This window comes from Pararge aegeria, chromosome 19 (assembly GCF_905163445.1).
Source record: "Pararge aegeria chromosome 19, ilParAegt1.1, whole genome shotgun sequence".
In the NCBI taxonomy this organism is placed as follows: Eukaryota; Metazoa; Arthropoda; class Insecta; order Lepidoptera; family Nymphalidae; genus Pararge; species Pararge aegeria.
In genome coordinates this window covers 15,944,635-15,970,706 of record NC_053198.1, presented here as the reverse complement: position 1 = coordinate 15,970,706, position 26,072 = coordinate 15,944,635, and the positions used below count along the sequence as shown (strand labels likewise).

The following is a 26,072-nucleotide window of genomic DNA, read 5'->3' as shown; positions in this document are numbered from 1 at the left end:
ACCCCAACGTCCATCGCTTCTCCGAGCTATGTGCCCTGCCCATTGCCACTTCAGCTTCGCGACTCGCTGAGCTATGTCGGTAACTCTAGTTCTTCTACGGATCTCCTCATTTCTGATTTGATCATGTAGAGACACTCCTAGCATAGCTCCATCGCCCGCTGAGTGACTCTGAGCCTTCTTATGAGGCCCATAGTTAGCATCTAGTGACATTACTGGGAAACTATACAGTCACTAGATGGCGCTCTTTCGATACCATACAAATCGTAGTTAACTTTCCCGCGTTCGAATAAATAAACTGTTATAGGCTTTATGCACCTTGTCCGTCCGCATAAATAAGACATTCTCGTTTAAAATATGACCTTGTTATTTTGGAACTCAGTTAAAAGAAGCCTTACCGTCAGCTCGTAGCAGTTCTTCTGGTTCTTGTCCAGGAGATGAGTGATGGTGTCCACAACCACCTTCGTGTCTTGAGACTGTATGATCTTGTTGCCAACGGCTTCCAGAGTGCTTGGTGTTGTGGACTCGAATGCTGCAAGACAGCATATTTTACTATCAAGTCAATGTTCTGTAGATACCTTCCCCACTACAGCAATTGCAATTTGTATGCATAGTTTAGCGGATAGAGGAAAAAGTCTGAATTAAATCTTTGGCGTGCGCTCTAGGTACACGTGGCAAGTTTACGTCTATGAGTACAAAATTCTTGAACTTCAATGTAATGATCAGTAGTCTGTCCGACCTTGTTTGCGCCCCGTTACTCTCAATGAGTATACAAACAAGCTGTCTTACTATAAATGTACTGGTATTTTTATATAACTAGTATCATAGTGAGTGAATGACCTGCCACAAGCTGCTCCTTGCTGGCGCGCTGCGGTATGGTGGGCAGCGGGGAGTGGTCCGCACTCATCGAAGCTGCGCCCACCGCACTGCGCAGTGCGTCCGCCACGGGCCCGCGCGCGCACTTGCACTGCATCAGCAGATTCTTCGCCACCTGCACACATAAGCAACGATGTAGAGGATAACTAACTAATATTGTAAATAAGAAAGTGTTCCTGTTAGTTAGTTTGTTTGTTTGTCCTTCCTTTATGCATCAACTGAGCAACTCTTCTTAAACTTAAGAGCTGTAGCCTTTTCCAACCTTCTGTATCCATGGTCCTCTCTTTTACCTCTTTACAAGTCCCCACCTCAACCTTTTGTTTTATTTGTCTCACAAAAGCCAGTCCCCTCTCCTCATCACTTATACTATATCAGACACTAACGAACTACTTTGACTTAATTTTTTGCACCACGGGAAGCAGCGAGCAGAATAATCGTTCAAATCATCAACCCATTAGCGGCTCACTACAGAGCACGGATCTCTTCTCTAGTTGTGAAGGGTTTAGTCGCAATTTGCTTTGTGCGGAATGGCTTGGTCGACGAACTCTCAGACATGCAGGTTTCCCCATGATGTTTTTTTTTCGGGAGCACGGAGAGAAATTTGCTCGGCTATACTTTTTACGAGGACCTTAAGATTAAATGCACATATGATATGTTTTGGTATAATTCAAATTCAATTAAAAATGCATTAATTTCGAGTGCTAATGTAGGAACATTTGCAACGAGTAGTCTTTTTGTTCGTAGTGACCTCGCTACCAGTTCAGAATGTTTCGGAAGTTATTATCCAGTAATAAGAAGCCGGCAGGAAACTAAGCAGTTTTTCTTTTTAAATGGTATGATACTAACCTCAGTGAATCCTGACGGTTTGGCGTGAAACAGTGCACGAAGCAACGGCGCCGCGTATGCTGGCAGTCGCAGCAACGCCGCTACGTTTACAGTGAGTAGGAAGGACAGCGTAGCACGCGTGCACGGATTCTCGCCGCCGCGTGCTTCGTCGGCTATTAACTAGTGATGAAACCCAAAACGGTAACAACTTCAGATAAAAAGATTAAATTAAAAAATCATAATTGCACCAGTGTACGACCGTTCGCGTGTGTGGACCCCGCTTTCAGATCTTGACGTGACGGTATTCGATTTCGGTATGTAACAATTTTTATAATTTTTTATTAGTGTTTTTGCCAGAGAGTCGCAGGTTAAATCTGGTTCCGAAAATTTTTATATGCATTTTAAATTTATAAAATTAACAATTTTTATATTTTTATAGTTTTTTAAAGTGTTTTTACGTACACTTGAAAAAAATATCAGTATAAGTTAGAATTCAAAACTACTCGGTTGTGTCTCCAAAAATATGTAGTGTTTTTTTATTTTATCATAAAATTGAATAAATGACTCCGAAAAACGAACTCGATATATTCGTTAGAGTAATTCATAAATTCAAATTGAAAATTTCTTTTTCATGTAGGCCTATCACAGGTATTTATGAAGTGTGCATACATGTATTTTTACATAATTGTAAGGGGATGGTGATAAATTCGTTCGCCAACTGAAACCTAAAGCTACGAGGGTTCCAAACGCGCCCTAGTCTAAGAAGGGCCAACAACAAACTTAGCCGGGTCTTTTTTTTTGTTATCACCATGTCACAGTATATTAATATTAAGCTATGAGTTAGAGCAATTCACTCCCAAACTTTTTTATTTGTTTAACTAATCCTATTTACACATTATAACCTTGAAATTTTTTTTCTATTTCGTAAAAATTTCAGTAAATCGTGACCATCGTTAATGTCGGCCATATTATCAGATACATATATTTTCCGCTGTGAAATGAATAGTTTAAGTAGTTTTAACCTCAATTATAAGTACTCAGCACCTTAACAAAAAATTACTTACACCATGCAGCTGCCTGAAGGCGGCATCCAAATCACCTCGGAACATATCTGCTCCAGAAAATGTTGTGGCCAATAAAGCAGTTATTGAGCCGGCGTCCAACCTGATGGGTTCTCTCGGACTGGCCCAGGGGTCTTCCTCTTCTTCCGGAAGGACTTCTTCAGTGAACAGGGTGTCATCTGAGCACAGAATAGTTGATAATGTTAAACAATACGTATGGAGTACGATGCCAACATTTTTAACACGTTCGCTGAAAAAAGCAGCCTCGCAAGCAAGAGGTTTTGCTAACCTTTTAATTGTTATCGACTCCTGGTATTTAGGTCTAACTAAAAAACAGCCATTTCTGTCTGATATGTAATAAGTCAATAATGTTAATTTGAAAACTCAGTTTTAAAAGTTGTTTATACAGTATAGGTAAAAATACGATATCGAATCGAATGTGTAGGGATAAATAATACATAAATTGTATTATTTAGACAATACACACATCGCTATCTATCTAGTGTTCCTTGTGTTTTGGTTACTAAGATGATGAAATACAGATAAACACCCAGACATTGAAAAACATTTATGTTCATCAAACATACATTTTCCAGTTATGTGAATCGAACCCACGGTCTTGGACTTAGAAAGCCGGGTCGCTGCGCCAATCGACCGTCGGATGGACAGTGAACGTGTTAAAGAAATAGCCACTAAGTGCAGAGTTAGTTGTAAGCTTATAGCGCAGAAGCGATACAGTTGTCTTTCGCCCTTGATCTCTAGGTAGAGCTTCCCTTTCGGGGGGCCGAGTTTGATTTCCAACACGCATCTCTTAACTTTTCAACGTTATGTGCGTTTTTAAGTTTAAAGAAACATTAGACGAATCCTGCATGCCTGAGAGATCTGCAGTGTTCTCAAAGGTGTGTCTACCAATCTGCACATGGCCAGTTCGTTGGACTATGGCCTGAACCCTTCGCATTCTGAGAGGAGACCTGTGCCCTGCAGTGACACCTACCAGGTGGGTATTGAGGCCTGGAGAGTCTGAGCGCAGCGGCAAAGGCGTGGCCGCCCACGGCACCTCGAGCTCGTTGCACCAGCAGCAATTGCGCCATGTACCCGCGCTCGACGCCCAGCCGCACTACGGCACCGGCGGGACACGCGTCCAATGCATCCAACAACGCGCTGACAGAGAATGCATAATTTTAATAAAAGCAGGTTTTAATTCGGCGCTTATTTTGTTAGAGAAATAAATTTTCTGTCTGTCATCAATATCAAGGCCGAAGGCACATATGCAACCGAATTACGAAATACCGTTTAAGGGTGCATAACTATATTTCATCAGGAATCACCCTGCAGAAATACCAATAAAAAAAAGCGTATTTATTTTTCAATACACACGAAATCAAAACAGTCTAATTAAGTGCTTACTGATGACAACCCTATTGCAGTTAAAAGACCGACACGCGCATGGTACCTACGCTCTGCGATGCGTACCTTATAAAGTGACAAGAGTCACTTGATTTTTATTTTGCATGTGTTGTGTGATGGCAGTGGTTTACTCCAAAACTATTAGCGTTTCGGTCACACAGGTAAGCTCCAGAAACAGTAAATGATGTACCTCTAAAGCATGTGAAGTATTATTTCGGTTTTCATTGACACGGTGTTTACTTACCACATAAGTACCACGTAACTTAACACCACTAAAACAAAAAAGGTAATTGATACAAATGGCCAAGAACAGGACTCGATGGAGAGACATGATCATATATCTAAAGATTACTCGCCATAGGAGTGATAACGGTCTTCACGACTAAAGAAAGAAAGCCGTTTTAAATCGTGTTTTAACACTAAACATTCCACTCACTGCTAGCTTTAATAAACGTGCATAGAGAGCACGTTTCGCTACGACGTTATGTATTCGTAAGATCCTTTTGGTATGAAGTATAAAGGTTGTTGAAATTATTAATGGCTCAGTACAGATTTTCCTTCTTTTCGTGGAGTTCAGCAAATAGAGGCTTAATGACAATGGAATTTCAAAAAGTAATGCCTAATTTAGGACACTTCTCGAACCTTTCCTGTAACTCAACACTGAAAAACCTTCGCTGGAAAATGGTACTCACCTCATTGAAGATACAGGCATCCCAAACGTTTGTATAAACAGCGCCAGCTTGTGTGCCGGCAGCCCTCTAAGACCGGCTTCCAACAGAGGCTTCCTCGCTGATCGCACGAGACTCAGTCTTAGCCAGTCAGGCAGCAGTACGGCCTCGTCAGGCGACTCGGACACGAAGGCCTCGGGTGCGTCGCTGCCCACCCATGTTGATTGGAGCCAGGAGTACATCTCTTGGTTGGTGTCCACTAGAACAGCGGGTCTCGATTAATCCATACAATTTATTACGTTAATTTAATCTAAAATAGCGATTACGTAATTTAAGGTAGCATAATAATACCTTGTGAGAGCGTACTACTAAGTTCTGATTTGTAACTTTAAATTAAGTTACTTTAGTTTTTCTCTATTTATGCATAATTTGATTGCTAAATAATGATTCACTGACTTTAAATACAATCAAGTTTATTTAAATATAAGTTATTAGCTAATTTTAACTCTGTGAACCCTATTAATAGACAAAACACTTAATAACTATTTTAACGTTATTCCACATTTATTAATTAGGCCTCATGTCATATATTTAAAATAAACTTAGAAGCATACTCACAGCACGAGGGACCATAGCACAGCAGTTTTAGGTGTGCGTGCGCCACCACGACGTGCAATGTGGCCCGCCGCCCATTGGCCCACTGCAGGGTCACTTTCTCTCCCGCGTAACACCCGCTAGAACCTTCCACTCCTTCTTCCAATATTTCAGTGGCTTCAGTTGGCTCGGTAGAAGACAGCATCTATAGCAAAAAACGCAAAGATTGTCACAGTTTTTGATTAAAAAGAATATTTTTAGTTCATGATTCATCATCATCTTACAAGACGAATCGAAGCCAAGCCTGAAAGTGATCAAGCGCGGTGCTTCAGCAATGTTTGCCAAGGCGCAAACAGATGGCTTTGATGCCATCCGGCGGTCCAACAACCAAGTATTTAGATACTTTTTCCTTTTCAGCTTTCATCAGATTATCGTCATGTGGTAATGTAACAATGATTGGACGGCGCACTGATCGATCGACTAGCATTATATCTATTAGCTGTAATATACCTGTCAGTGATAATAGTTCGTAGTTGCGAAACCGAGTGAGAGGGGAATACATCGCCCGCCACCTATTACGATGCGCACGCACACCATCACCAAAACCGGCACCCTGAAGTTAGCTATAAGGTTTGACAGTGACATTTTCAATTGTCTAAATTTGCGTGCTCATTCCGCTGATTTAATTGATTCGATTGTACAAAAATGTAAAATTTTAATGTTCAGTGAAACTTGGTGGTCCGATAATGAGATAACTAGTTATCTAGTTATCTCATGCATTATAGTAAAACTTTCAATGTATTCAATATTTATTTTCTACTAGCTGTTGCCCGCGACTTCGTCTGCGATTGTTTTTGTTTTTCGAAAGACATGTGGCATGCAATTTAGGTTAGGTTTTTAAATCGGTTATCATTCGACGGCGTTATGGTGTAAAATCGTCAAACACTTTCGTCGCCTCTCCCACAAAAGAACTAAGCTTAATTTTCTAAAATAATCCTATATTACTTCTAATACCTTCAGGAATATGTGTACAAAGTTTCATGATGATCGGTTTAGTAGTTTTTGCGTGAAAGCGTAACAAACAAACTTACATTCACATTTATAATATTAGTAGGGATTGTTAGTGTCGTTTACTCTACAAACGTAGAATAAGGCGTTAAATATATTTTTTTAAAGGTTTTTATTTTGTTACGCTATGTTACGCATAACTTCTAACGCGTGTACATAAGTACACACACGTTTTTTTGTTTTTTTTCTTTACGCATCACCTAAATAAATACAAAAACAATAATCAAAAAGTACTAAGTAAGCGCGTGGCAGTGGAGCCGTGCGTGCTACCTGTCGCAGGTGCGTGTGGAAGAGGGTGGTGAGCGCGTGCAGCGCGGCGTGCTGCGCGGCGTCGGTGCGCGGCAGCTCGCGCGCGCACACGGGCGGCAGCACGCAGCCCATCACCGTGGTGCGCTCCATCAGCACCTGGCTCAGGTCCTGCGAGCAAGGCGGCGTCAACATCGCGGCGTGAGTCGCAGGGTGGTTACCACAGAGTTAAGAACATACAGAATCCGTGTTGGCGGACAGAAACCAGAATGTTATATCATTTAAGCGTAAAATTAAAAAGATGTTACTTAAAAAGCGATATTATGATATTAAAGAATATTTATGTGACATTTTATAGAACTTTGACAGATATTTATTAATAGTTTATATAGATTTGTTGTATATTATTATTATTTGACCCTTACCGGCAAGGAATTGCCGTTAAGCCGTTTAATGTTTTTACGCGACATCGCGTATCATACTCAGGTTACAAATTAACAGATTTAGCCCGCTAAGATCTTATCCGCATCATCACTTACCCCCAGGTGAGATTGCAGTAAAGGGCTAACTTGTAGTTGAATAAAATAAAATCAAAACCACTCCACGTTTGTAGTGTTTCTCGAACAGGTGGTTAGTCACTTAATTTCCTTTAGCAGTCGACAGAAATACATTTACCATAAAATGGGGTAAATGGGAAAGTTTGTGAGCTAGCAACATTCCGCGGGTGTAAACTGAGACGTTTTCACTTTTTTTGGACTCAATGGACGCAATTTTGGCTGCATGAGGGTTCTGTATGGTCTTTTATGGCCTAGACGTATTCACTCACCAGTACAATGTCGGTGAGGTCGTGCTGCGAGGCATGGCTGGCCAGGAAGCCGAGGTACGCGGCCACGTGTCTCGGCACGCACTCCACCAGGCACGCCGCGCGCACGCGCCGCACCGCCTCCGCCCGCAGCGCCTCCCAGTGCACCAGGGAGGGTAACAGCGGGAGCCAAGACCTGGTGATCATGGATATGTCGACGGGGCAATACGGATTGCTCATTAACGAAGAATTTGCATCACCCAAAACCCGCTTCGCCCAACCCCAAAATCGGGGGAAGACACACTTTGTGATATATGGAGCAAACTTAATTTTATATGTTTTTTTATTGGTAAGGAAAACTTACAGCTAATATCAGAAGGTAAAAGAGCAAATAAAGTAGCAGAGTATAGCCAGTTTTCACAAAAAAGGAGGGAAATTTTCACATACGAATGATAATTACTAAGAGTTAATGAGAAGTAAACGTTTCAAATTGAAAAGACCAACAAGAATAACAGAATTGGGGAATAACCAACTCTGGGCAACGTATTTCCTTTTTTATTATTATTTATTAAATATATTTGAAATCTAATATTGAAGCAATTTTTTGATGCAGAACCGGCTAATTTCGTCTCTATATTTCTCATCCCCCATATTGGAGGGGTCACAATATCACGAGCCTATGGCAAGGGTGTTCAAGCCGAATATAACACCCGTTTCCTTTTCTAGAACAAAGTGGTTGAAACAAAAGCACTCACTCAGGACTAACGTCTGCATTGTAATCCATGTCCGTCGCGTCATCAGTCTGGGACAGCACCAGTTTCAATCCCTGGAAATAAATCGAGTTTAACACGCTTTTGCGATCAAAATTTTCGAAATTTAGATAAATTGTTAGAATAGAATCATCATCATCACGTCAACCCATTACCGGCCCACTAAAGAGCCCGTGCTCTGTAGTCGGCCGTGCTCTGGCCGTGGTCTCTTCCCACAGTGAGAAGGGGTTAGGGTTGTAGTCCACCACTAGCCCAGTGCAGATTGGTGGATTCTAAATACTTTTGACAACATTATGAAGACAAGAGGTCTTCGCACGAAGTTTTTGTTGACCGTTTAAAGCGAGTGATATTTAATTAAAAACGCACATAGCATATATAGGCGTGCCGGGGCTCGAACTCCGGTCTCTACGAAATATATAGTAAGGCTACGACTTACCAGCACTAACCTTACTATACCACTAGGCTACCACCGCTACCCCAATGGTAAGAATGAATGCATACACTTCATTGTGCACCATATAAACATACAGAAAAATTTAACACAAAGGATACGATTTGGTGGCCTTATCGCTACATAGCGACTTCTTCCAGGCAACCAATGGCGTAAAACACAGCTAAAGGAGAGAGCTAGGTGGTGCATATAAATATACATATATATTTGCATATATATCTATATATAAATAAATACTATTGTATGTTATACTAAAGTATATGGTATGGTACGGTAGTGAGTTGATATGACAGAGAATTGAAAAGGTAATTTCAAAGTATGTTAATAAATAACAAATTAATAAATATTCTACGACAAAACACAAACCGCCATCTAGCCCCAAAGTAAGCGTAGCTTGTGTTATGGGTACTAAAATGACTGATGAATACTTAAATTAATAATATGCATAAATGCTCATATTATCAAAGAAAAACATTCAAGAAGCAGGGTCGTCGGCAATATTGGTTACGCCTGATAAAAATCTTATTCGCTTGCGAGTCCGCAAGGCAACGCCAGCGGAGCCGAGCTCACCCTGTTGGCGGACTGGCGCGTGGACTTGTGCGAGTGCGCCAGGCGCTGCAGGTAGTAGTGCAGCACGGCGCGCGCGCCCTCCTCGCTGTGCAGCGTGCGGCGCAGGTGCGCGCACAGCTCGCCCGCCTTGCCCGCCTCGCCGCCCGCGCCGCCCGCCGACAGGAACTCGCACAGGCACTGCACCGGCAGCACGCTGCGCCACACACACCGACGTGAACGCACCGCGACCGCAGAATTGAGAACGTACACGACCCATATTGAAGCTTCGAAAACCACTCCAATTTGGAATGATTTTTCGAACAAACGGTTAGACTCTTCATACCATATATTCATTAGTCGTGTACACGGATTCTGGGTGTTCTTTATTCTGTGGTGCTAGGGTTCGTTTATTCGGAATGAGAACATTTTTAAAACATAAATAAACTACGACCTTACACATCGGATGTGGGTACTAAGACAGTTGTTGAATATTTTCATGAATATAATACACAGAAATACTTATAACATACAGACAAACACCCTGACATTGGAAATCATTTATGTTCATGATGAATAAACATTTGCAGTTGTTTGTATTTGCGGCCTTGGGATTCAGAAAGCAGGGTCGCTGCCCACTGCGCTATTCGGCTGCTAAATTGTACACTGCTCTGTGCAAACTATTGTCCCGCTAGCTGCTTTGCACTGTGCACAGCTGAAAAAGGCGGGAAGCTTCGTGCATGGCGGACGCAGTTCTTGAAGTTATACTTAGGGAAAATTATGAGAGTAAATTTTTACATCGCAAACGAATTGCACAACATCGCGAAAAACCGACACCATAAAGTTAGCTACAGTCAACATTGTAGTTTTTCAAAAAAGGGTTTGACAGTGTACACTTTCAATTGTCAAGTCTGCGGGCTCATTCCGGTGTTTTTTTTATTGATTGAATCAGGCGAATGATAAAAATTTTTGAAAAGATTTTTATCTTGTCCGAAGAAGTGTAACTTCTAACGCGTGTACATAAGTACTCACACGTTTTTTTCAACTTTTGTTTAAGTTTATTGTAAACTCGATCGAGCAAAATCTGAAAAAACCGCGGCCGTCATGCACGAAGCCTCCCGCCGTTTTTCAGTTTAATATCTGAGGTTCCCCTGGCTCGCATTGGGCGTGTGTAGTGCGGCGCTACCTGAGCTCGAGGCGGTCGTGTTTGAGCAGCTGGTGCAGCCAGGGCATGGCGCGGCGCGTGCCGTGGCGCTCCACCAGCTGCAGCAGCAGCGCGGGCTGGCGGCACAGCAGGCGGCCCAGGCGCAGCTGGCCGCTCAGCGCCTGCAGCGCCTCCAGCACGCCGCCCGGCGGCCGCCGCGCCGGGCCCAGCGGCTCCAGCGTCGTCAGCTGCGGGCACCGATGCACTACTTACTATTCTTAGTTCTTCCTTCTTTATTCATTGCGGCGCATGCGCAACACAACCGGCCATAACCCAATGAGCAAAAAAAATTCCGGAACATATAAACGAGAAAAAAAGTATAAACATGTTTACAAAATTCTTAAAACATGACTTGCTGTAGAAAGTTTATTATAAAATAAACGACTTTCTAAATGAAAATATTAATAGATGTGAACATTTCGTGTTGTCCGCATATTTTGGCGTTAAAATCATTGTCCATTTATTGTGGTAAATTAATAAAGCTTATTATAATGTCAGTATATGTAAAATTATATAAATAAATTCAAATATTTTTATGCGCTAAACATTAAATGTGAAATGTTGAATATATTGGAGTGAAAGATCAGTGCGGTGCGCGTGCGCATTACCTGTGCCAGCAGCCGCGAGGAGTGCTCGGTGACGGGCAGCTTGGCGTTGCTGGCGGCGGCCAGGTGGCTCTCGAGCTGCAGTACGGCGGCGCGCTCGGCCTCCGCGCGCTCGCTCTCCGCCGCGCAACTCCACTCGATGGACGGCTTGCTGTTACACATCGCCATCCCGTCACTACCCATACCGGCCCGCTCAGGGCACGGAGCACCTCTCAGAATGTTAGCTAGCTAAATAGCCCCTAGACTAGCTCAGTTAAGATAATTTATTTATTTAAGCCTTATAATTTCCTAAACTTAACTTGCACTACTACAATTAATTATGTACTGCTGTCTATTAATATAACTGTTTAATAGGGGTTGTTACTTGAGCCTTTAAGGTCGAGTGGTTGCAGGGATACCGGGCCCGGATTTTTCTCGACTTTCCTCCTATTTGAACCTAGACTGCACATGAAGCTATTTATTATTCATAAGTTCAGACGTGTCACTATCACTAATCACGTGTCTATCTGTCGTACGTGTCTCCGCTATCACAAGTCTATGAGGGCACGAGACGATTCACCAAAAAGTATACATTTTTCCGGGAGCGAGTGAATTTCGACCATATCCAGTCATTGATCAGATTACTGATTCCTTTTTACCGCTTGAAGCGAAGCGGCGAAGTAAGTAACCAATGAACTGCATTGGTTATTTCCATTACAGCCAATAGAAGGCACTCGAAACTAAATAAACCCAACGAACCAAAATATAAAAAAGAACACCAAATAGTGTTATCCGAAAATAAGAGTGACCCTCTCCGGTGAACGCCTCCTCCAAAGCTTGCCATCTTTCTGTATCCTGAGCTATTGGGATCCATTGTGGACCTGCGATTTTCTTAATATAATCAACCTATCTGTAGGTTTTTTGCGTGGTTTAATGCATTGATTCTATCGTCTCTGATCTTATTTCTGTGTATCTTATCTTTTGTAGCTTTATAATGTTTTGCATGCTCAATTCCATTGCTCTTTGGCATGTGTATCTTGAAGTTAAGATCATTGCAGAAACATTTAAGATCGCGCCACGTAATCGAGAGCATTAAAAAGTTTATAGTGGTTGTAAATGAAGAAGGCATAACGACCTTGTTGCTGATCTCAAACCGGTCGGATCAACTAAGGGAAACCAGTGCCCGTGCCTTCTACAAGCCAAAAAAAAATGGCCTATATTAGGACTTATAGGTACATCATATACCACGAAATTACTCGCCATAGCAATCATCACGATTTTCAGACATGAGTGTTTAAACAATCCATTAGAATCCACATTTATAGCAACGAATTTATAATGCAATTGAACCCAGTTAAAGAGGCGATCCAATAGATGGAATCGCCTATATTTTGTATACACAGTTGAAACTGACGTTATCGAAATTCAAATTAGAATTACGCGAATCTAAGCTTTTTTCGTTGGGAGTTAAGGTTTTTCATAAGGATAAAGATTTGTGTCTCTATACTTCTCACATTCTTTTTTTTTACAATTTATGGTAGACATCAGCTTCTGTAAATTACACTTTCATAAAGATAAATTATTTAGGAAGCCATTACCGCTTACCGAATTATGATAGGCAGTCTGGCTATTTTTTGTCACGCATTTCCCTGAATAGTGACGTAACAAAATAAAGAAGAAAGTGGCTTAATTTTGCAATTTTGAACCTTATGTATAAAGCCATAAAAATGTTTTGGCTAATCAATAAATTTACAACGTCAAGGGTGCCAGGGAGTGGTATGCCCCATTCAAAATATAGTAGATATAGCTGAGCTGGCGCTTACCCGGTGATGCAGCACTCGATGAGGGCGCGCAGCGTGGGGTAGGCGGCGGCGGCGCGCTCGGCAAAGCCCTGCGGGTTGTGCGCCGCCAGCATGGTGAGGAGCATCCAGCCGCGCCAGTACAGCGACGTGATGGCAAGCGCCGGCGCCGTGTAGCTAAGTACCGTCAAGCATAATCATTGCCATTTCGACAAGACACATTTAGAAAACCGTGTGTGTATGTACACGCGTTAGAAGTTATACTTCTTTGTACGCCAAAGAAGTATAACTTCTAACGCGTGTACATACAAGATAAAAATCTTTTCAAAATTTTATCTTGCGCCTTATTCTACGTTTGTAGAAAAAACGAATTAATACATTGAAAGTTTTATTATAACGCATTATCGAGTTAAATAAAGTTTATTTAAATAGCACGAAACAAATAATTTCTACATAATTGGAATGGACATAATTAAAATTATGAAATTTGTAATACTACTAGAAGTTGGTTAATAAATGTGTAACATTGATCGCAGCAAAATAAAGGGGTTTTCATTTCCTTATTGTTTAATATAAGAACATTTTACACCATTCAATAACTAATAAGATCACTCACTGTAAGAGCACTCGCTTTTTCATTGCAGGTGCCTTGGAGGATGCTAGCACGAGTCAATTAGGTTTTTTTGTTAATAAATTAGTAACTGAATTTTAAAATCGAAAGAAGGGGACCTAACCTGGGACTTCCCACTGGAGCAAACCTTTAAAACTCAGTCCGCAATAAAGAAGTAGTACTTACCCGGCAGGCAGCGTGATGTTGTCGGGCGGGTGGAACTGGCACAGCTGGAAGATGTAGTCGGCGATCTCCAGCTTGTCCACCGGCATGGGCTGCTCCTCGGGCGGCAGTGCGCACGCGCGCCGCACCAGCTGCTCGATCAGCTCGAACACCTCCGTCGGCGACACCGGGATCTCCTGCACGTGGCAACAGCACGCTATAGGCATGGCGGTATATGATCCATGTATTATGAAAAACGTATTTTTATTTATATTCGAAGTGAGATTGGTATTTATTTTCAATAAATAAAACTGCGAAATCTAGCAATCAGCCATGACAGGTTAAACGCCGATTAAAAAATTATGACGTCATTTCTATCTAAACATAAAAAAATCTGTGTACGTGTCTGTACATTAAAGATTTTTGTAAATACATAATTGGGAGTCTTTAGAAATAAGCAATAATGCAATTTTTTGAATTTTTTGAACGTAATAATGCAATTTTTGAATTTTTGTCTGTTTGCCTGTGTGACTTTTTGGTATCTCAGTTAGTTTGTGCGCGCATCATTATTTGAGTGCAATTTGGTACACTTATACCTGATACTCCCAATTAGAATAATATACTTTTCGTCCCGATAAACAATAAGGTTCTTTAGGGATAGACGATGAAAATTTTTATCGATTTTACTTCATAACTCCGCCATTCCTTAGCCGATTTTAACTTAAAAGTATATTCATTGATTAATTCGTAATTTGTGAGCGAGACATACCTTGGAGAGACCAATGAAGATAAGTCGTAATAGCGTGTTCTGCGGTAGCGGCGTCTCGCAGCATAGCCTGTAGGTGAGCGCACGCTCCGACTCGGGCGGCCAGTTATCCACCTTGCTGTACGTCTCCACCGGCTCCACGAACATTATCTGCAAGGTGGAAGTTGCCTGGTCGTCTCACCGTGTCTCGGAGAGCACGTTGAGACATACCAATAAATCACTCATCATCATCAACCCAGAATGAGAAAGGTTTAGGCCACAGTCTACCACGCTGGCCTAGTGCGGATTGGTGGATTCCACACACACACACACCGTTAAGAACATTATAGTTAATCACGACACGTCAGTTAACACTACCATGTGATTATCTTTACATCTTCTAAACGACGCAACGGATTTTAATGCAGTTTTCAGCAATAGATAGAGTGATTAGCAATAGTAGTATGTATGCATGTTATAGTAGAGAAAAGCCAAGAAATCCAAATACTTACCGCTTACCTAATAAAGTTACAGGAGTCAATCAAGTCAAATTGATTTTAATTTTGCATGCGATGTTTCTGAGACTTTACAGTTCTGGACAGTTTTTGCGTAAACCACTGCCATAGATTTTTACAATAAGAAATCAAGTTCAGCCCTAAAATCAAATGCAAAATGAAATCAAATGACTCCTGTCTTATTAGGTATGCGTCGCGTAGCGTAGGTACTATGTGCGTGTCGGTATTTTATCTTCAAAAGGGTTGTCATAAGTAAACACTTACGAATGTTTTGATTTCGTTTGCAAGGAAAAATAAATATGCTGCTTTTGATTTAATATTTTCACAGAGTGATTCCTCATGAAATATACTTATGTATCCATTATATATAAGTTTGTTGTGGACTTCTTCTTAGACCAGGGCGCGTTGGCACCCTCGTGGCTTTAGTTTTAAGTTTACGAATGTAGTTACCGCCATCACTACTCACTACTATGTATTTGTTACCAAACTGCATACTTTTCTTTTTTTATGTACTTTTTGTAATGTGCAATAAAAGTATATTCATACACATTTTGTATGCAATCAACGCATCAAAAGTGCCATCTATATTCCTATTTGAATAGAGAAATATTTGATTACACTATCCTTCCACATTGATTTGAAATTTGATTTTGAAGAGCCGAACGAGTCTTCAGAATACACTCGTTCGTTTCCGTACACATCGCAGTAAGCGGGCATCTCTTCCACATTGATTTGAAATATGATTTTGAAGAGCCGAACGAGTCTTCAGAATACACTCGTTCGTTTCCGTACACATCGCAGTAAGCGCGCATCTCTTCCACATTGAATTGAAATTTGATTTTGAAGAGCCGAACGAGTCTTCAGAATACACTCGTTCATTTCCGTACACATCGCAGTAAGCGCGCATCTCTTCCACATTGATTTGAAATTTGATTTTGAAGAGCCGAACGAGTCTTCGAATGGCACTCGTTCGTGTCCGTACAAATCGCAGTGGACTTGAAGCGAGCGTGCGGCTCTCGGCACCTTGTGCAGCACGTGCAGGTAGTCGTGGCGCGCGGGCCGGTAGGCGGCGGCCGTGTCGCGCAGCCAGCCCAGCGCCTGCTGCTGCAGCGCCGTGAGCTGCGCGCGGTAGTCGGCCGCGTGCTTGCTGTGCGCCGCCGTCACCAGGCTGCACACGCAGAACAGGTCCGCCACCGACTGGAACGCGCGCTCGCGGATCTGCCGACAACGCACCGCGCCTGACTCACGTGCACGCAGTGGCGCATAGACACGCACGGGGTATGCAGCTCATATCAAATGAATAAAATCACCAGTTCGAGTTATATAAAACTTAAGTATAAGCATTGTTGTGGTTGAATACGTTTATTAAAATTTCACTCAATGATAATGTTTACAACTTATTTTATGTACGTAATATTAAAACTACAAACAACGGCACGTACGAAACAATGAGAAATTATATAAAAAACTTGAGATAAATACTTCATATCGTATGGCAGATACATAGCCAGGACCGCACTCAGATTTTGTCAATTACAATGGTTTTAAGTATTTTCTGAAAAATATTGAAATTTTATTCTATTTTAATGTCGTTAGATAATTTATTATACATTAATGCCCCCTAAAATTTAGTGATTTACTTTATAGAGATTTAGTTTTAGTTTAGTTTCTTAGAGTTATAAAAAGCCTACCCTTAATTTATAACTCGTACTTGGGATTTTCTTAATTTTATATCATCTGCGTACCCCTTTATGCACGCCAGTAGTTAAACATGTATAATATCTATGAAAATTAAACTTAATTTGCTATACTCCGCGAACAGCCTGCCTGGCGCAGCGGCGAGCGATGTGAATTTAAGAGGTCCCAGGTTCGATTCCCGGCAGGTGCAATTCAGAAATTTATAACTTCAGAATTTTCTCTGGTGGGGTGGGCTTTGGCGTTAACTAAGCGATTTAGTGTTCCGGTGCGATGTCACGTAGAAACCGATTAGGGGTATGACTACCATACTCACTACGCTAACAGGCGGACTACGTTACCATCTAAGACTGCATCATCACTTACCACCAGGTGAGATTGCAGCCTAGGGCTAACTTATAGTGGAATAAAAAAAGCAGGCAAATCTGTATGGTGTAATTTATAATTTCTTGAATCCTTATACTCTACACCAAACGATGAAAGATGGGGCACAATGAGGAGGGGGTTAAGGCCGTATTACACCACGCTAGCCCAGTTGAGAGCATTATGGAGAACTCTCAGGCATGCAGGTTTCCTCACGATTGAAGCGTTGATATTTTAATTTCTGAAAACGCACATAACTTCAAAGAGTTAGAGGTGCGTGCTAGGATTCAAACTCGGCCCTTGAAAGTAAAGTCGAAGTCCTACCCACTGGGCTATCACACCTTCTGCAAGCAATAGTAATAAAAAGCCGACCTCTTGCGGCGGGTCCATGGGCGGCGGGTGTGCGAGCGCGCACGCCAGCGGAAGCAGCGCGGCGACGTCGGAGCGTGTGGCGCGCACGCACTCCCGCGTCAACGCTCGCAGTGGCCGCAAGTAGTCTTCCGTGCGGACGACCAGCTCCTGCCAAAAGCAAGAGATTAGTTTGACAAGACGCAGGTGCAGAACTCCTTTTTGGGGTTGAGTGACTCCTAAGGTTATCCTGGACCTACCTATGCACACAATGTGTAATTTATGCAACTGTTGTATAATAAGGATAGTATAAGTATCTAATAATAGCACATGAATGTTTGAATACCTCATTAGCAACTGTTAAATACAAGAACTTATCTACTCCCTTAGTATGAAACCTCTATGAAAGATTATAGAACAGACAGCTTACTGCTAAAGCAGCCAGTCTTAGTAACGTTAGTCTTACTGAGTATATACAATACAATGTTTGTAGCATGTATGATTGTCCAATTAATATTTTATCAGATATAATTATTTTTTTAATTTTAAGTTAACAAATAAAACTTAATGATAATCATATTTTTAATCTATGGTTCCCTCCCAACGAAACACGGTTACAGGCGTTACTTGATCTGTTTATACGCAAACGTTACTGACAGCGTTCTTTCTAGGAATGCTTTCCTTTTATCTAAATAAAACTAGAAAAGAATTGAAATGTAATAGTAATATTAAAAACTTAATTATTCTCACAAAAATAAGACGGAGTTCCCAGACATTTCTTCGCTATTTCATCTTGCCAAGTTCATTCATTATTTTCATATTTCATGGAACATTAAATAATATTTTATTTTGAGTAATAACAGAAGTATATGTACAAAGCATCACCGATATGATTTTTGATCCATTTCTATTATTTAGAAGATTTTAAAAAGCGTCTGTTCACTCGATAGCTTTATTTACACAAGGATGACGTCACGCGGTTGGATGAGCCCGTTGTAATATTTTAATTTTTACTGTTAAGAATGTTGGGTACATTCTACACAGTAAAAAAACAGATTTGTTAAATATACTTTTAAACATGCCGCGTAATAAACCATTTGTTCACTGTTATCATAAAGAATATTATAATTATGAACCTATCCTTTATTGTTGGACTTGGAGAGCACTGCCTCCTATAATATAGATTAATTTCTAGTATAGGAGCAGAAGTTTTTAATATACTATACATCGATAGAATTTTGTCTAACTATAGATTGTTGTAACAATTGCTTATATAATTTTATCTTATTTATTTATTTTATTTTTCACATTAGTGAAAACTAATGTGTCGTTTTGTATACCATTATAATTGTACTTGTTTCTGTGTGCCCAATAAAGTATATTATTATTTACCTGGTAGGTGTCCGCCATGGCGGCCGGCACCAGCTGCGGCTGCGCGTTGATGAGCGCCGCGAGCACGGCCATGTTGTTGGGCGAGCGCACGTTGGACAGCTCGTTGTAGATCGTGTGCGTCACCACGCTGCGCAGCAGCGCGGGGCTCTCCGACACCATCTCCCTGCGCGTTACATAGTTATTTATGCAACTATTACGTCATAACACGTCCACCTTCATTGCAGCAAGGTAACTTCACATTGACAATGCAGTGACAGCATATAACCAAAGCCAGCTTCCGCAACCGCGGCAAGTACTTCTCATTCCTTCGAATATCCCCTCTTAGAATAATGGATTACCGATAGAATAGTAATTAAAATATCACTTGCTTTAATGGTGAAGGAAAACATCGTGGGGAAACCTGCATGCCTGAGAGTTCTCCATAATGTTCTCACAGGCGTGTGAAGTTCACCAATCTGCACTGGACCAGCGTGTTGGACTATAGCCTAAACCCTTCTCACTGTGAGAAGAGACTTGTGTCCTGTAGTGAGCGGTTAATGGTTGATATGATGCTGATGATAGATTATAGCTGGGTGATAGTTTCGATAGGTCAAATATTTTAAATAAATTAAGTCAAACGTATGTTCTTTCCTTCATCCAACAACCGTCTGGCAACGAAAGTAGCATAGCAACGAAAGATTATACAAACGAACTTTGAAAAAGATTATGGCAATAAAAAAAAAATCGAGACTACGTTCTAAATTTCATCTAGACGAGACTAATTTTGACAACTTCTTGTAGTTTTCGGGAACATTTGTTTTATTTAATTTCTATCCGTTATGTTCAAACGTTCGTAATCCAGTCCGTAAACGAGATATGATGCGAATTCATTTCTCGAATGTGTACTAATTTAAATATTTTCGTACATTTTTGTCACAACGCATTTAAAATATAGCTCATATATAGGGGTTTCACATTTTATAAATAATCAAATAACTCATCCGTATTGTCTCTTTCTTTTCAGTTTATCCCTCTACTAATTTAGACGACAGTCAACATGCAAAACTCACTTAGTTATAAGTCATGTTGCACACATGACTTATAACTAGGTGAGATTGCAGGACTAACTTGTAATTAAATAAAAAACAAAACGATGTAGTACTAGTTTGTTTGTTACCTGAGGCATGCCTGATAAGCAGCTTGCAAAGGCTTGGTCTTGAGCCGCAGGCGAGCTAGTTGAGCCAACACCTCGTGGTCCCGAGCGGCGCTGGGGCCGGACGCAGCCGCGTTGGCACATACATGTGCCAATAGCTCCTGCGCGGCTCGCCATAGCTTGCCCGAGTGTAGCCAAGCTTCCAACCTCGACGCTGCTATCATACGGATCTGAAACAATAGGGTGATTGTTTAATATAACCATTTGGTGTTTTCAGCGTTGCACTACCAACGTTTGGCAATCATAGTGTTAACAATTCTACCAATTTCCAGCCAAGTGGAAATTTTCGTAACCTTGGAAACCTTTTTTTCACCCAGCTAGTCTGCCAGGGGATATAATTAGCGTGTCCACCTGCTAAAGCACGGAAACATGGAATAAGAAAAGTTGAATAAAGGTATTTTTGACTTTGATACCACTGACCTCGGGAAAGCCGCACGTGGCGGACAGCAGTTTGAGGAACCCCTTGCCTATGGCATCGGGCGCCGCCCTCCGCTGGATCTGCTCGCGGATGGCCTCAAGCACCAGGGCCTCCACCGTCTCATAGCTGCTGGAATATCTGGAACAGGAATACATTGTCAATCCGCACTGGACCAGCGTGGTGTTTATGGGTTCACACGGCTTTTTGAGAACATTATGGAGAACTCTTAGGCATGCAGGTTTCCTCATGATTTTTCGCTTCGCCGTTGAAGCAAGTGATATTTCCATTACTTAAAACGCACACAACTCAGAAAAGTTAGAGGTGCCTGCTGCAGGGCTAGCACGGGCGGGGGGATAATAATTATATCTCCTGACAAGTGCCCACCTGCTAAATTACTGGCACCTGTAGTAATAGCACATTAAGCAACTAGTATGCTACATTGCATTTTCCGAGAGTATTATGATCAATGTATACGCGTTGTTTTTCATCACTCTTGCAAGGCAACTGTCACATACGTTGTCAGAAAGTAACTGACCATCTTTGCTACTTTTTTACTGTAGATTCTAGATTTTGGTGGCAACTAACTATTCACTCGCGATTCGTGCTACGATTTCTATTTCCGGCAGAGTAGAATCTACTATTAGTCTAAAACATTAGTCAAAACACAAAAGAGCAACTTCTGAGTTTCTTGCCGGCTTCTTCTCGATAGAATCTGCCTTCCAAACCGGTGGTAGAGTCACTACACACAGACAGACTTGACCTTTCAAAAGTACTTATATTAGGCCTACTTGAAATAAATGAATTTTTATTTTGAACATTTTGCCTAATTCGAGCTGACTTACAGCAATTATTGAAAATATTATATTTATATTAAAGAGTATATTTTCGTATTTAAAGCATAACTAATAATGAATTGTGAATAAATGGATAAAATTAAACTTACCTGGGGAATACAGTGTAGTCGAGCTCTGTGTTGTCTAAGTCTTCTTCCGTGCTGCCCATCAATGGCGAACCAGAACCTGATGGGGACATTGTACCTTCAAACATTTGCTGACTTCGTTATATTACAAGCATTTTACAATGCGCTGTTCTAGACGATCCTACTAATCCTACTTTCTTACTATGATTATAAATGCGGAAGTTTGTTTGTTCGTTTATTTGTTTTTGTTTGTCCTTCCTACACACCCTAACTAACCAACCAATCAATCAGCTTAGAGTAACATATGCTATTTTTAATACCACGAAAACAAAACCGTGCTGGTACCGGTTCGGTGTAAGTGTGTTACTATTCTACAAACAGACTGATTTAACATTTTAAAAAGTGTTTATAGAGCTTACTTGCAATTAATGAATTTTGAGTTTTTATTTGAGTCAAAAATAAACAATTTATTAAAACACATTTAATCAGTCGTGGTTATTACACCATTGATGAATTTTTAAACGACAAAGCTGCTCTAAAGCAGCCTCGGCTCTGATTTCCCACAAGATAGAACAATTCTAAAGATAAGTTAAACTGTAAAATGATGTCGTAAAAGAGTCTGCTGAATTTCTTGCTGGCTCTTCTCGGTAGAATCTACCTTCCCAATCGGTGGTAGAGCCACTACAAACCGCACAGCTAGCATGGGCAGGAGACAATTATCTCCCCGGGGAAAGGAAATGTATCTTCTCCCATAGCTTTATCAACTTTCTGAGCATTATCACACTAGTGGAAGTAATATCCAAATAATATATGGGTAATAATATACATGTTCCCGTGAGTTAGCAGGTGGACACGTTAAATATCCCCTGTCAGAGGATATATTCGGGGGATATTTTTGCCCCTTGCCTGTGCTAGCCCTACTAACTGACTTGACGATTCAAAAGTGCTTATAGACTAGGCCTACTTGAAATAAATGATATTTGAATCGATGAAATTATATTAAAGTTTTATCAGCGCCGATTGTGCAGCAAAGAGACATTTATTCCAAGCTAGCCATTGACCTATTGGTAAGTGATGCATTCTTCTTACCTGACTTATAATGTAAACAATCTTTTTGTTACTTTTTAGTGTCATGTTTACTTTTAAATTATTATGAAAATAGTAAAAGCACACTTACGTAAAGAAAATCACTTGTTTTTTTTTTATTTTATCACCTTTGTTTCTTTTTGAAAACTCTATGTCCTATAAAAAGTGACGAGAAGATTGTTTATTTTATAAGACAAATTAGAAGAAATAGAGTGTAAATTGTAACGGGCTACCTATATCAAGCCCCAAACCGTTTACTATGCCTTCGTCGGTAGGGTGGTAACTAGCCACGGCCGACAGTTACCTAGCGCGCTGTCGCTGGGCACGAGATGCGCGGCCGGCTGCTTGGTGCCGAACGCCGTGACGATGTTCTCCACCAGGCACTTGCACCACGTGCAGTCCACCCACCAGCGCTCGTTCAGCGCGTCCTCTATGTACACCTGCGGAGGACGGTTCATGTCACACGAATAAACCTCAACTGTCGCGTTCATGTTATCAAAACAATTCTTCGTTTTCATATATTAGGATAAGATTCAAGAAAATAAATACTACTTCTATTCTGAATACTATATATATTCTTTTTTAAGTCGTAAACGGGCGGTTCAGGCAAACCAAGTACTGAGAACGGCCCAGGAACAGAAGAAATAAAACTTTATGCCATTGCCATATGTATAGAAATAGAAATAGTATTTATTTGCTTGAATTTTAAATAACACTATATTTATATATATTCCGGTCGTGACCACGTCATAGGTATGTTCCCGTTTAACTATATTTAAGAAATGCTTGAATGTTATATCAATACAATTTGTTTGTTTGAATACATAAACACAATGATCTCAGGAACTATTGGTCTGATTTGAAAATTTATTTCAGTGTTAAATAGCCTATTTATTGAGGATAGCTATAGGCTATATCGCTAAGGTCAAATAGATCAGAATAGATAAATTCGCTGAATTACATAAATCAAAAGTAAAAAAAGCTTCTCCAAAGAAAGTCGGTTTTAGAGTATAGACCCACCACGCTGCTCCAATGCAGGTTGGTGGGCTTTAATGATTATTATCAGAAGTTAGTGATTATAACCGACCTACACTAAGACTAAGACTTTATAATAGTTAGTATATATTTTCTTTTATTAAATTGAATAAAAAAAAATATTTTCTCCCTCATCCACCAACACTGACGTCCGTCTGACTTAAAACTAAGTTAAAGCAAACTATCCCAATGCCGATATCCGGTATTGCATGTAGCTTAATTCTATATGGTAAAAATACAAAACAAACCTTTATAAAAGTGTCAGGCCAGCTGTTATTGTCTCTATGTCCTGCATACAGCATATTGCACGCCAGCACGAACACTAGCGGGTTACCCTTGCTTTTAAATGCAGCACCCTGTTCCCTCTTCAGCAATGTGCACAGAGACTGTGTCACAGTCTCATGAGCGAACATGTTAGGGCGGATCTTGGTTAAGTACAGCATACTCATGCATAGTATTGGGTCTGGCTTAGAACGCTGGGACTTCAGGAGACGTATTGAACCTGTCAGGAGACCCAGCTGTAAAACAAAATTCAATAACTCTAAATTCATTTATTTCAAGAAGGCATACCTAATATAAGCATTTTTAAAAATGTGTAGTGACTCTACTACAGATTATACAGAGAAGAAGCCGGCAAGAAACTCAGCAGTTATTCTTTAAGAACATCATTATATTTACAAGTATTTTTCTGCCAGACAAGAGAAGGAAGCGGGACTGCATGCAACCGTGTCATTATGAAATTCATATACCGTATACTCAACCTGGTAAATGATTTCTGTACCCTTTGCAGACAAAATGCAATTTTCACAAGCTTAAGCACAAACAATGATTAGGAAGCTTTATAATTCAATCAAAATACATATCCTTAAAGGTGCTTATGTTTGTCTGCATAATGCATACAAATGCAAATGCAAAACCAATTGTGAGCTTTGATTAAGAATATACATAAAACTTTAGTAACAAAAAGTTTTTCAGATCTTATACAACATAGAAAGTTATATAACTGATTATCAAATTAAAATGACTCCAAGACTGAATATGTATTATTTTTGCATTCAAACTTCTATTTGTGGGTTGGAATCTACCACAAATTTAATTGAAAAAATTGGTGTAAATGATACACATTGGACAGTGTTAGTATAAGTAGTCTAGTTACTTCATCATATCAATCCATTACTAACCCACTACAGGGTGTGGGTCTCCATCTGCAAAAAGAAAGGGTTAGCCGGTAGTCCAGCACACTAGCAAAGTGCAGATTTGAGAACTCAGACATGGAGGGTCTCTCTAAGTCCTAACTAGGCAACCACTTAGTTACTTAATCTTAATTTTTTGTGAGATGGAGATGATGGAGATGTCAATATGTTAACAAAATGTTTGAATACTAATTGTAGGTTCACCCACCAATTTATCAGAGTTGTGTGTATCCAAAGCCTGCAACACATTGGGAACCAGGTCCACAGGGTCCACTTCCAAGGAAGTGCCAGTAACTGCCTCCGCTGGTGAACCAATCCTAGCCCTCTTGCTGGGAGGTGCACTGCCAAATCCTGCTGTTTCACGCTTTCTTTCACCAATGCCTGGAAGTATGAGTAAAAAAACATTATTTACAACTTATACAGATAAACTATAACTATTAAATGTTGTAATTTATCCTGCTTTTGTACTATAAGTCTAAGGTATTGATGATAAAAGAAAGTAAACATTTTTTTATCAATAATTTTAGAGAAATAATAGAGCAAAGAAATAATAATAGGTTAGTAGTAGTAGAAAATATGCATTGACAATGATAACATACCTTAACATAGGTTGTCAAGTTCATGAAACTAGCTTATCTATCAGGTTGACACATATCAGTACCATATGAATACTATGATATTTAAGTTTGAAACTATTGTACTCATTAATAATATTTATAATCGAAAACTTACTTAAAAGTAACTTAAGGCACAAGCCCAGTGGCAGATAAGTAACAATAAGTAACATAATATGTATCGTAAACCAACTGTTACAACCAAAAAATTTAGGTAAATATATGAGTTAAAAAAAAAACTCAGCATACTAACTCTAGCAAAGTTTCAGAGTTATCCAAAACCCACTAGACCAATAGAGAGATAGAAATCCCCTAATGTTCTCTCTAACATATCTAAACCTACTTACTTTTAATAGCAAAAAGAAGAATTAAAACCAATATAATATTATCAACAAGAATGTTTAATAAAGGGAACAGGATTTGTTCAGGTGTTAAGATGATCTGTATGTGGCGTTCACTCCGTACACTTATGCATTTTAGAGCCAGACAGCATCCACTTAGGTAAAAACTTCACAACACCGACTGTAGCCGGTAAAGGCTAATAATCAAATCGCTAAATAATATTAGTAAGACAAAAACCTACCACTTGTCGAAGGTTTATGTATATTCCTTTTTTCCGCGTCGCGAGACACCACAACAGTAGACTTGCTGCCCAAAGCGAAGATATCCTGAGGATGCTGTGGGGCTTTGCTTTTCCCTCCGCGGCCAGTAGAAGACATTTTGCCGCGCTCCATATTTTCTGTTTTAAGTCACAAGTTCTCGTAGCAAGTTAAATGTAGGGCATTATGTATGGGAAGTTCTTTTCGTAATGTAAATTGAAAATGTTTTGCGATACAACTCCAACCTCTCACGTCTATTTTGATTTAAGTTGACACTTGACAATTGAC

At 40.3% G+C, this 26,072-nt stretch overlaps 1 protein-coding gene across 1 annotated transcript in view; it reads right to left on the bottom strand.

Annotated features, from left to right (window-relative positions):
• LOC120631991 (integrator complex subunit 1) overlaps positions 1 to 26,047 on the bottom strand; it is a 37,096-nt gene extending 11,049 nt beyond the window's left edge. Inside the window, exons 1-26 of the mRNA XM_039901719.1 lie at positions 25,769 to 26,047; positions 24,780 to 24,952; positions 23,627 to 23,896; positions 22,648 to 22,783; positions 21,282 to 21,357; positions 20,341 to 20,476; positions 19,885 to 20,090; positions 18,729 to 18,891; positions 17,361 to 17,507; positions 15,954 to 16,148; positions 14,440 to 14,586; positions 13,695 to 13,867; positions 12,923 to 13,075; positions 11,124 to 11,271; positions 10,498 to 10,703; positions 9,336 to 9,528; positions 8,300 to 8,370; positions 7,569 to 7,740; positions 6,767 to 6,913; positions 5,453 to 5,633; positions 4,859 to 5,093; positions 3,754 to 3,920; positions 2,763 to 2,938; positions 1,720 to 1,878; positions 838 to 988; positions 396 to 529 (exon numbers count right to left, since the gene is read on the bottom strand). Coding sequence (XP_039757653.1) covers positions 396 to 529; positions 838 to 988; positions 1,720 to 1,878; positions 2,763 to 2,938; positions 3,754 to 3,920; positions 4,859 to 5,093; positions 5,453 to 5,633; positions 6,767 to 6,913; positions 7,569 to 7,740; positions 8,300 to 8,370; positions 9,336 to 9,528; positions 10,498 to 10,703; positions 11,124 to 11,271; positions 12,923 to 13,075; positions 13,695 to 13,867; positions 14,440 to 14,586; positions 15,954 to 16,148; positions 17,361 to 17,507; positions 18,729 to 18,891; positions 19,885 to 20,090; positions 20,341 to 20,476; positions 21,282 to 21,357; positions 22,648 to 22,783; positions 23,627 to 23,896; positions 24,780 to 24,952; positions 25,769 to 25,919 — 4,266 coding nt within the window. The 5' untranslated portion in view covers positions 25,920 to 26,047. The remainder of the gene's footprint in view (positions 1 to 395; positions 530 to 837; positions 989 to 1,719; positions 1,879 to 2,762; positions 2,939 to 3,753; positions 3,921 to 4,858; positions 5,094 to 5,452; positions 5,634 to 6,766; positions 6,914 to 7,568; positions 7,741 to 8,299; positions 8,371 to 9,335; positions 9,529 to 10,497; positions 10,704 to 11,123; positions 11,272 to 12,922; positions 13,076 to 13,694; positions 13,868 to 14,439; positions 14,587 to 15,953; positions 16,149 to 17,360; positions 17,508 to 18,728; positions 18,892 to 19,884; positions 20,091 to 20,340; positions 20,477 to 21,281; positions 21,358 to 22,647; positions 22,784 to 23,626; positions 23,897 to 24,779; positions 24,953 to 25,768) is intronic.
• Positions 26,048 to 26,072: the final 25 nt, after the last annotated feature.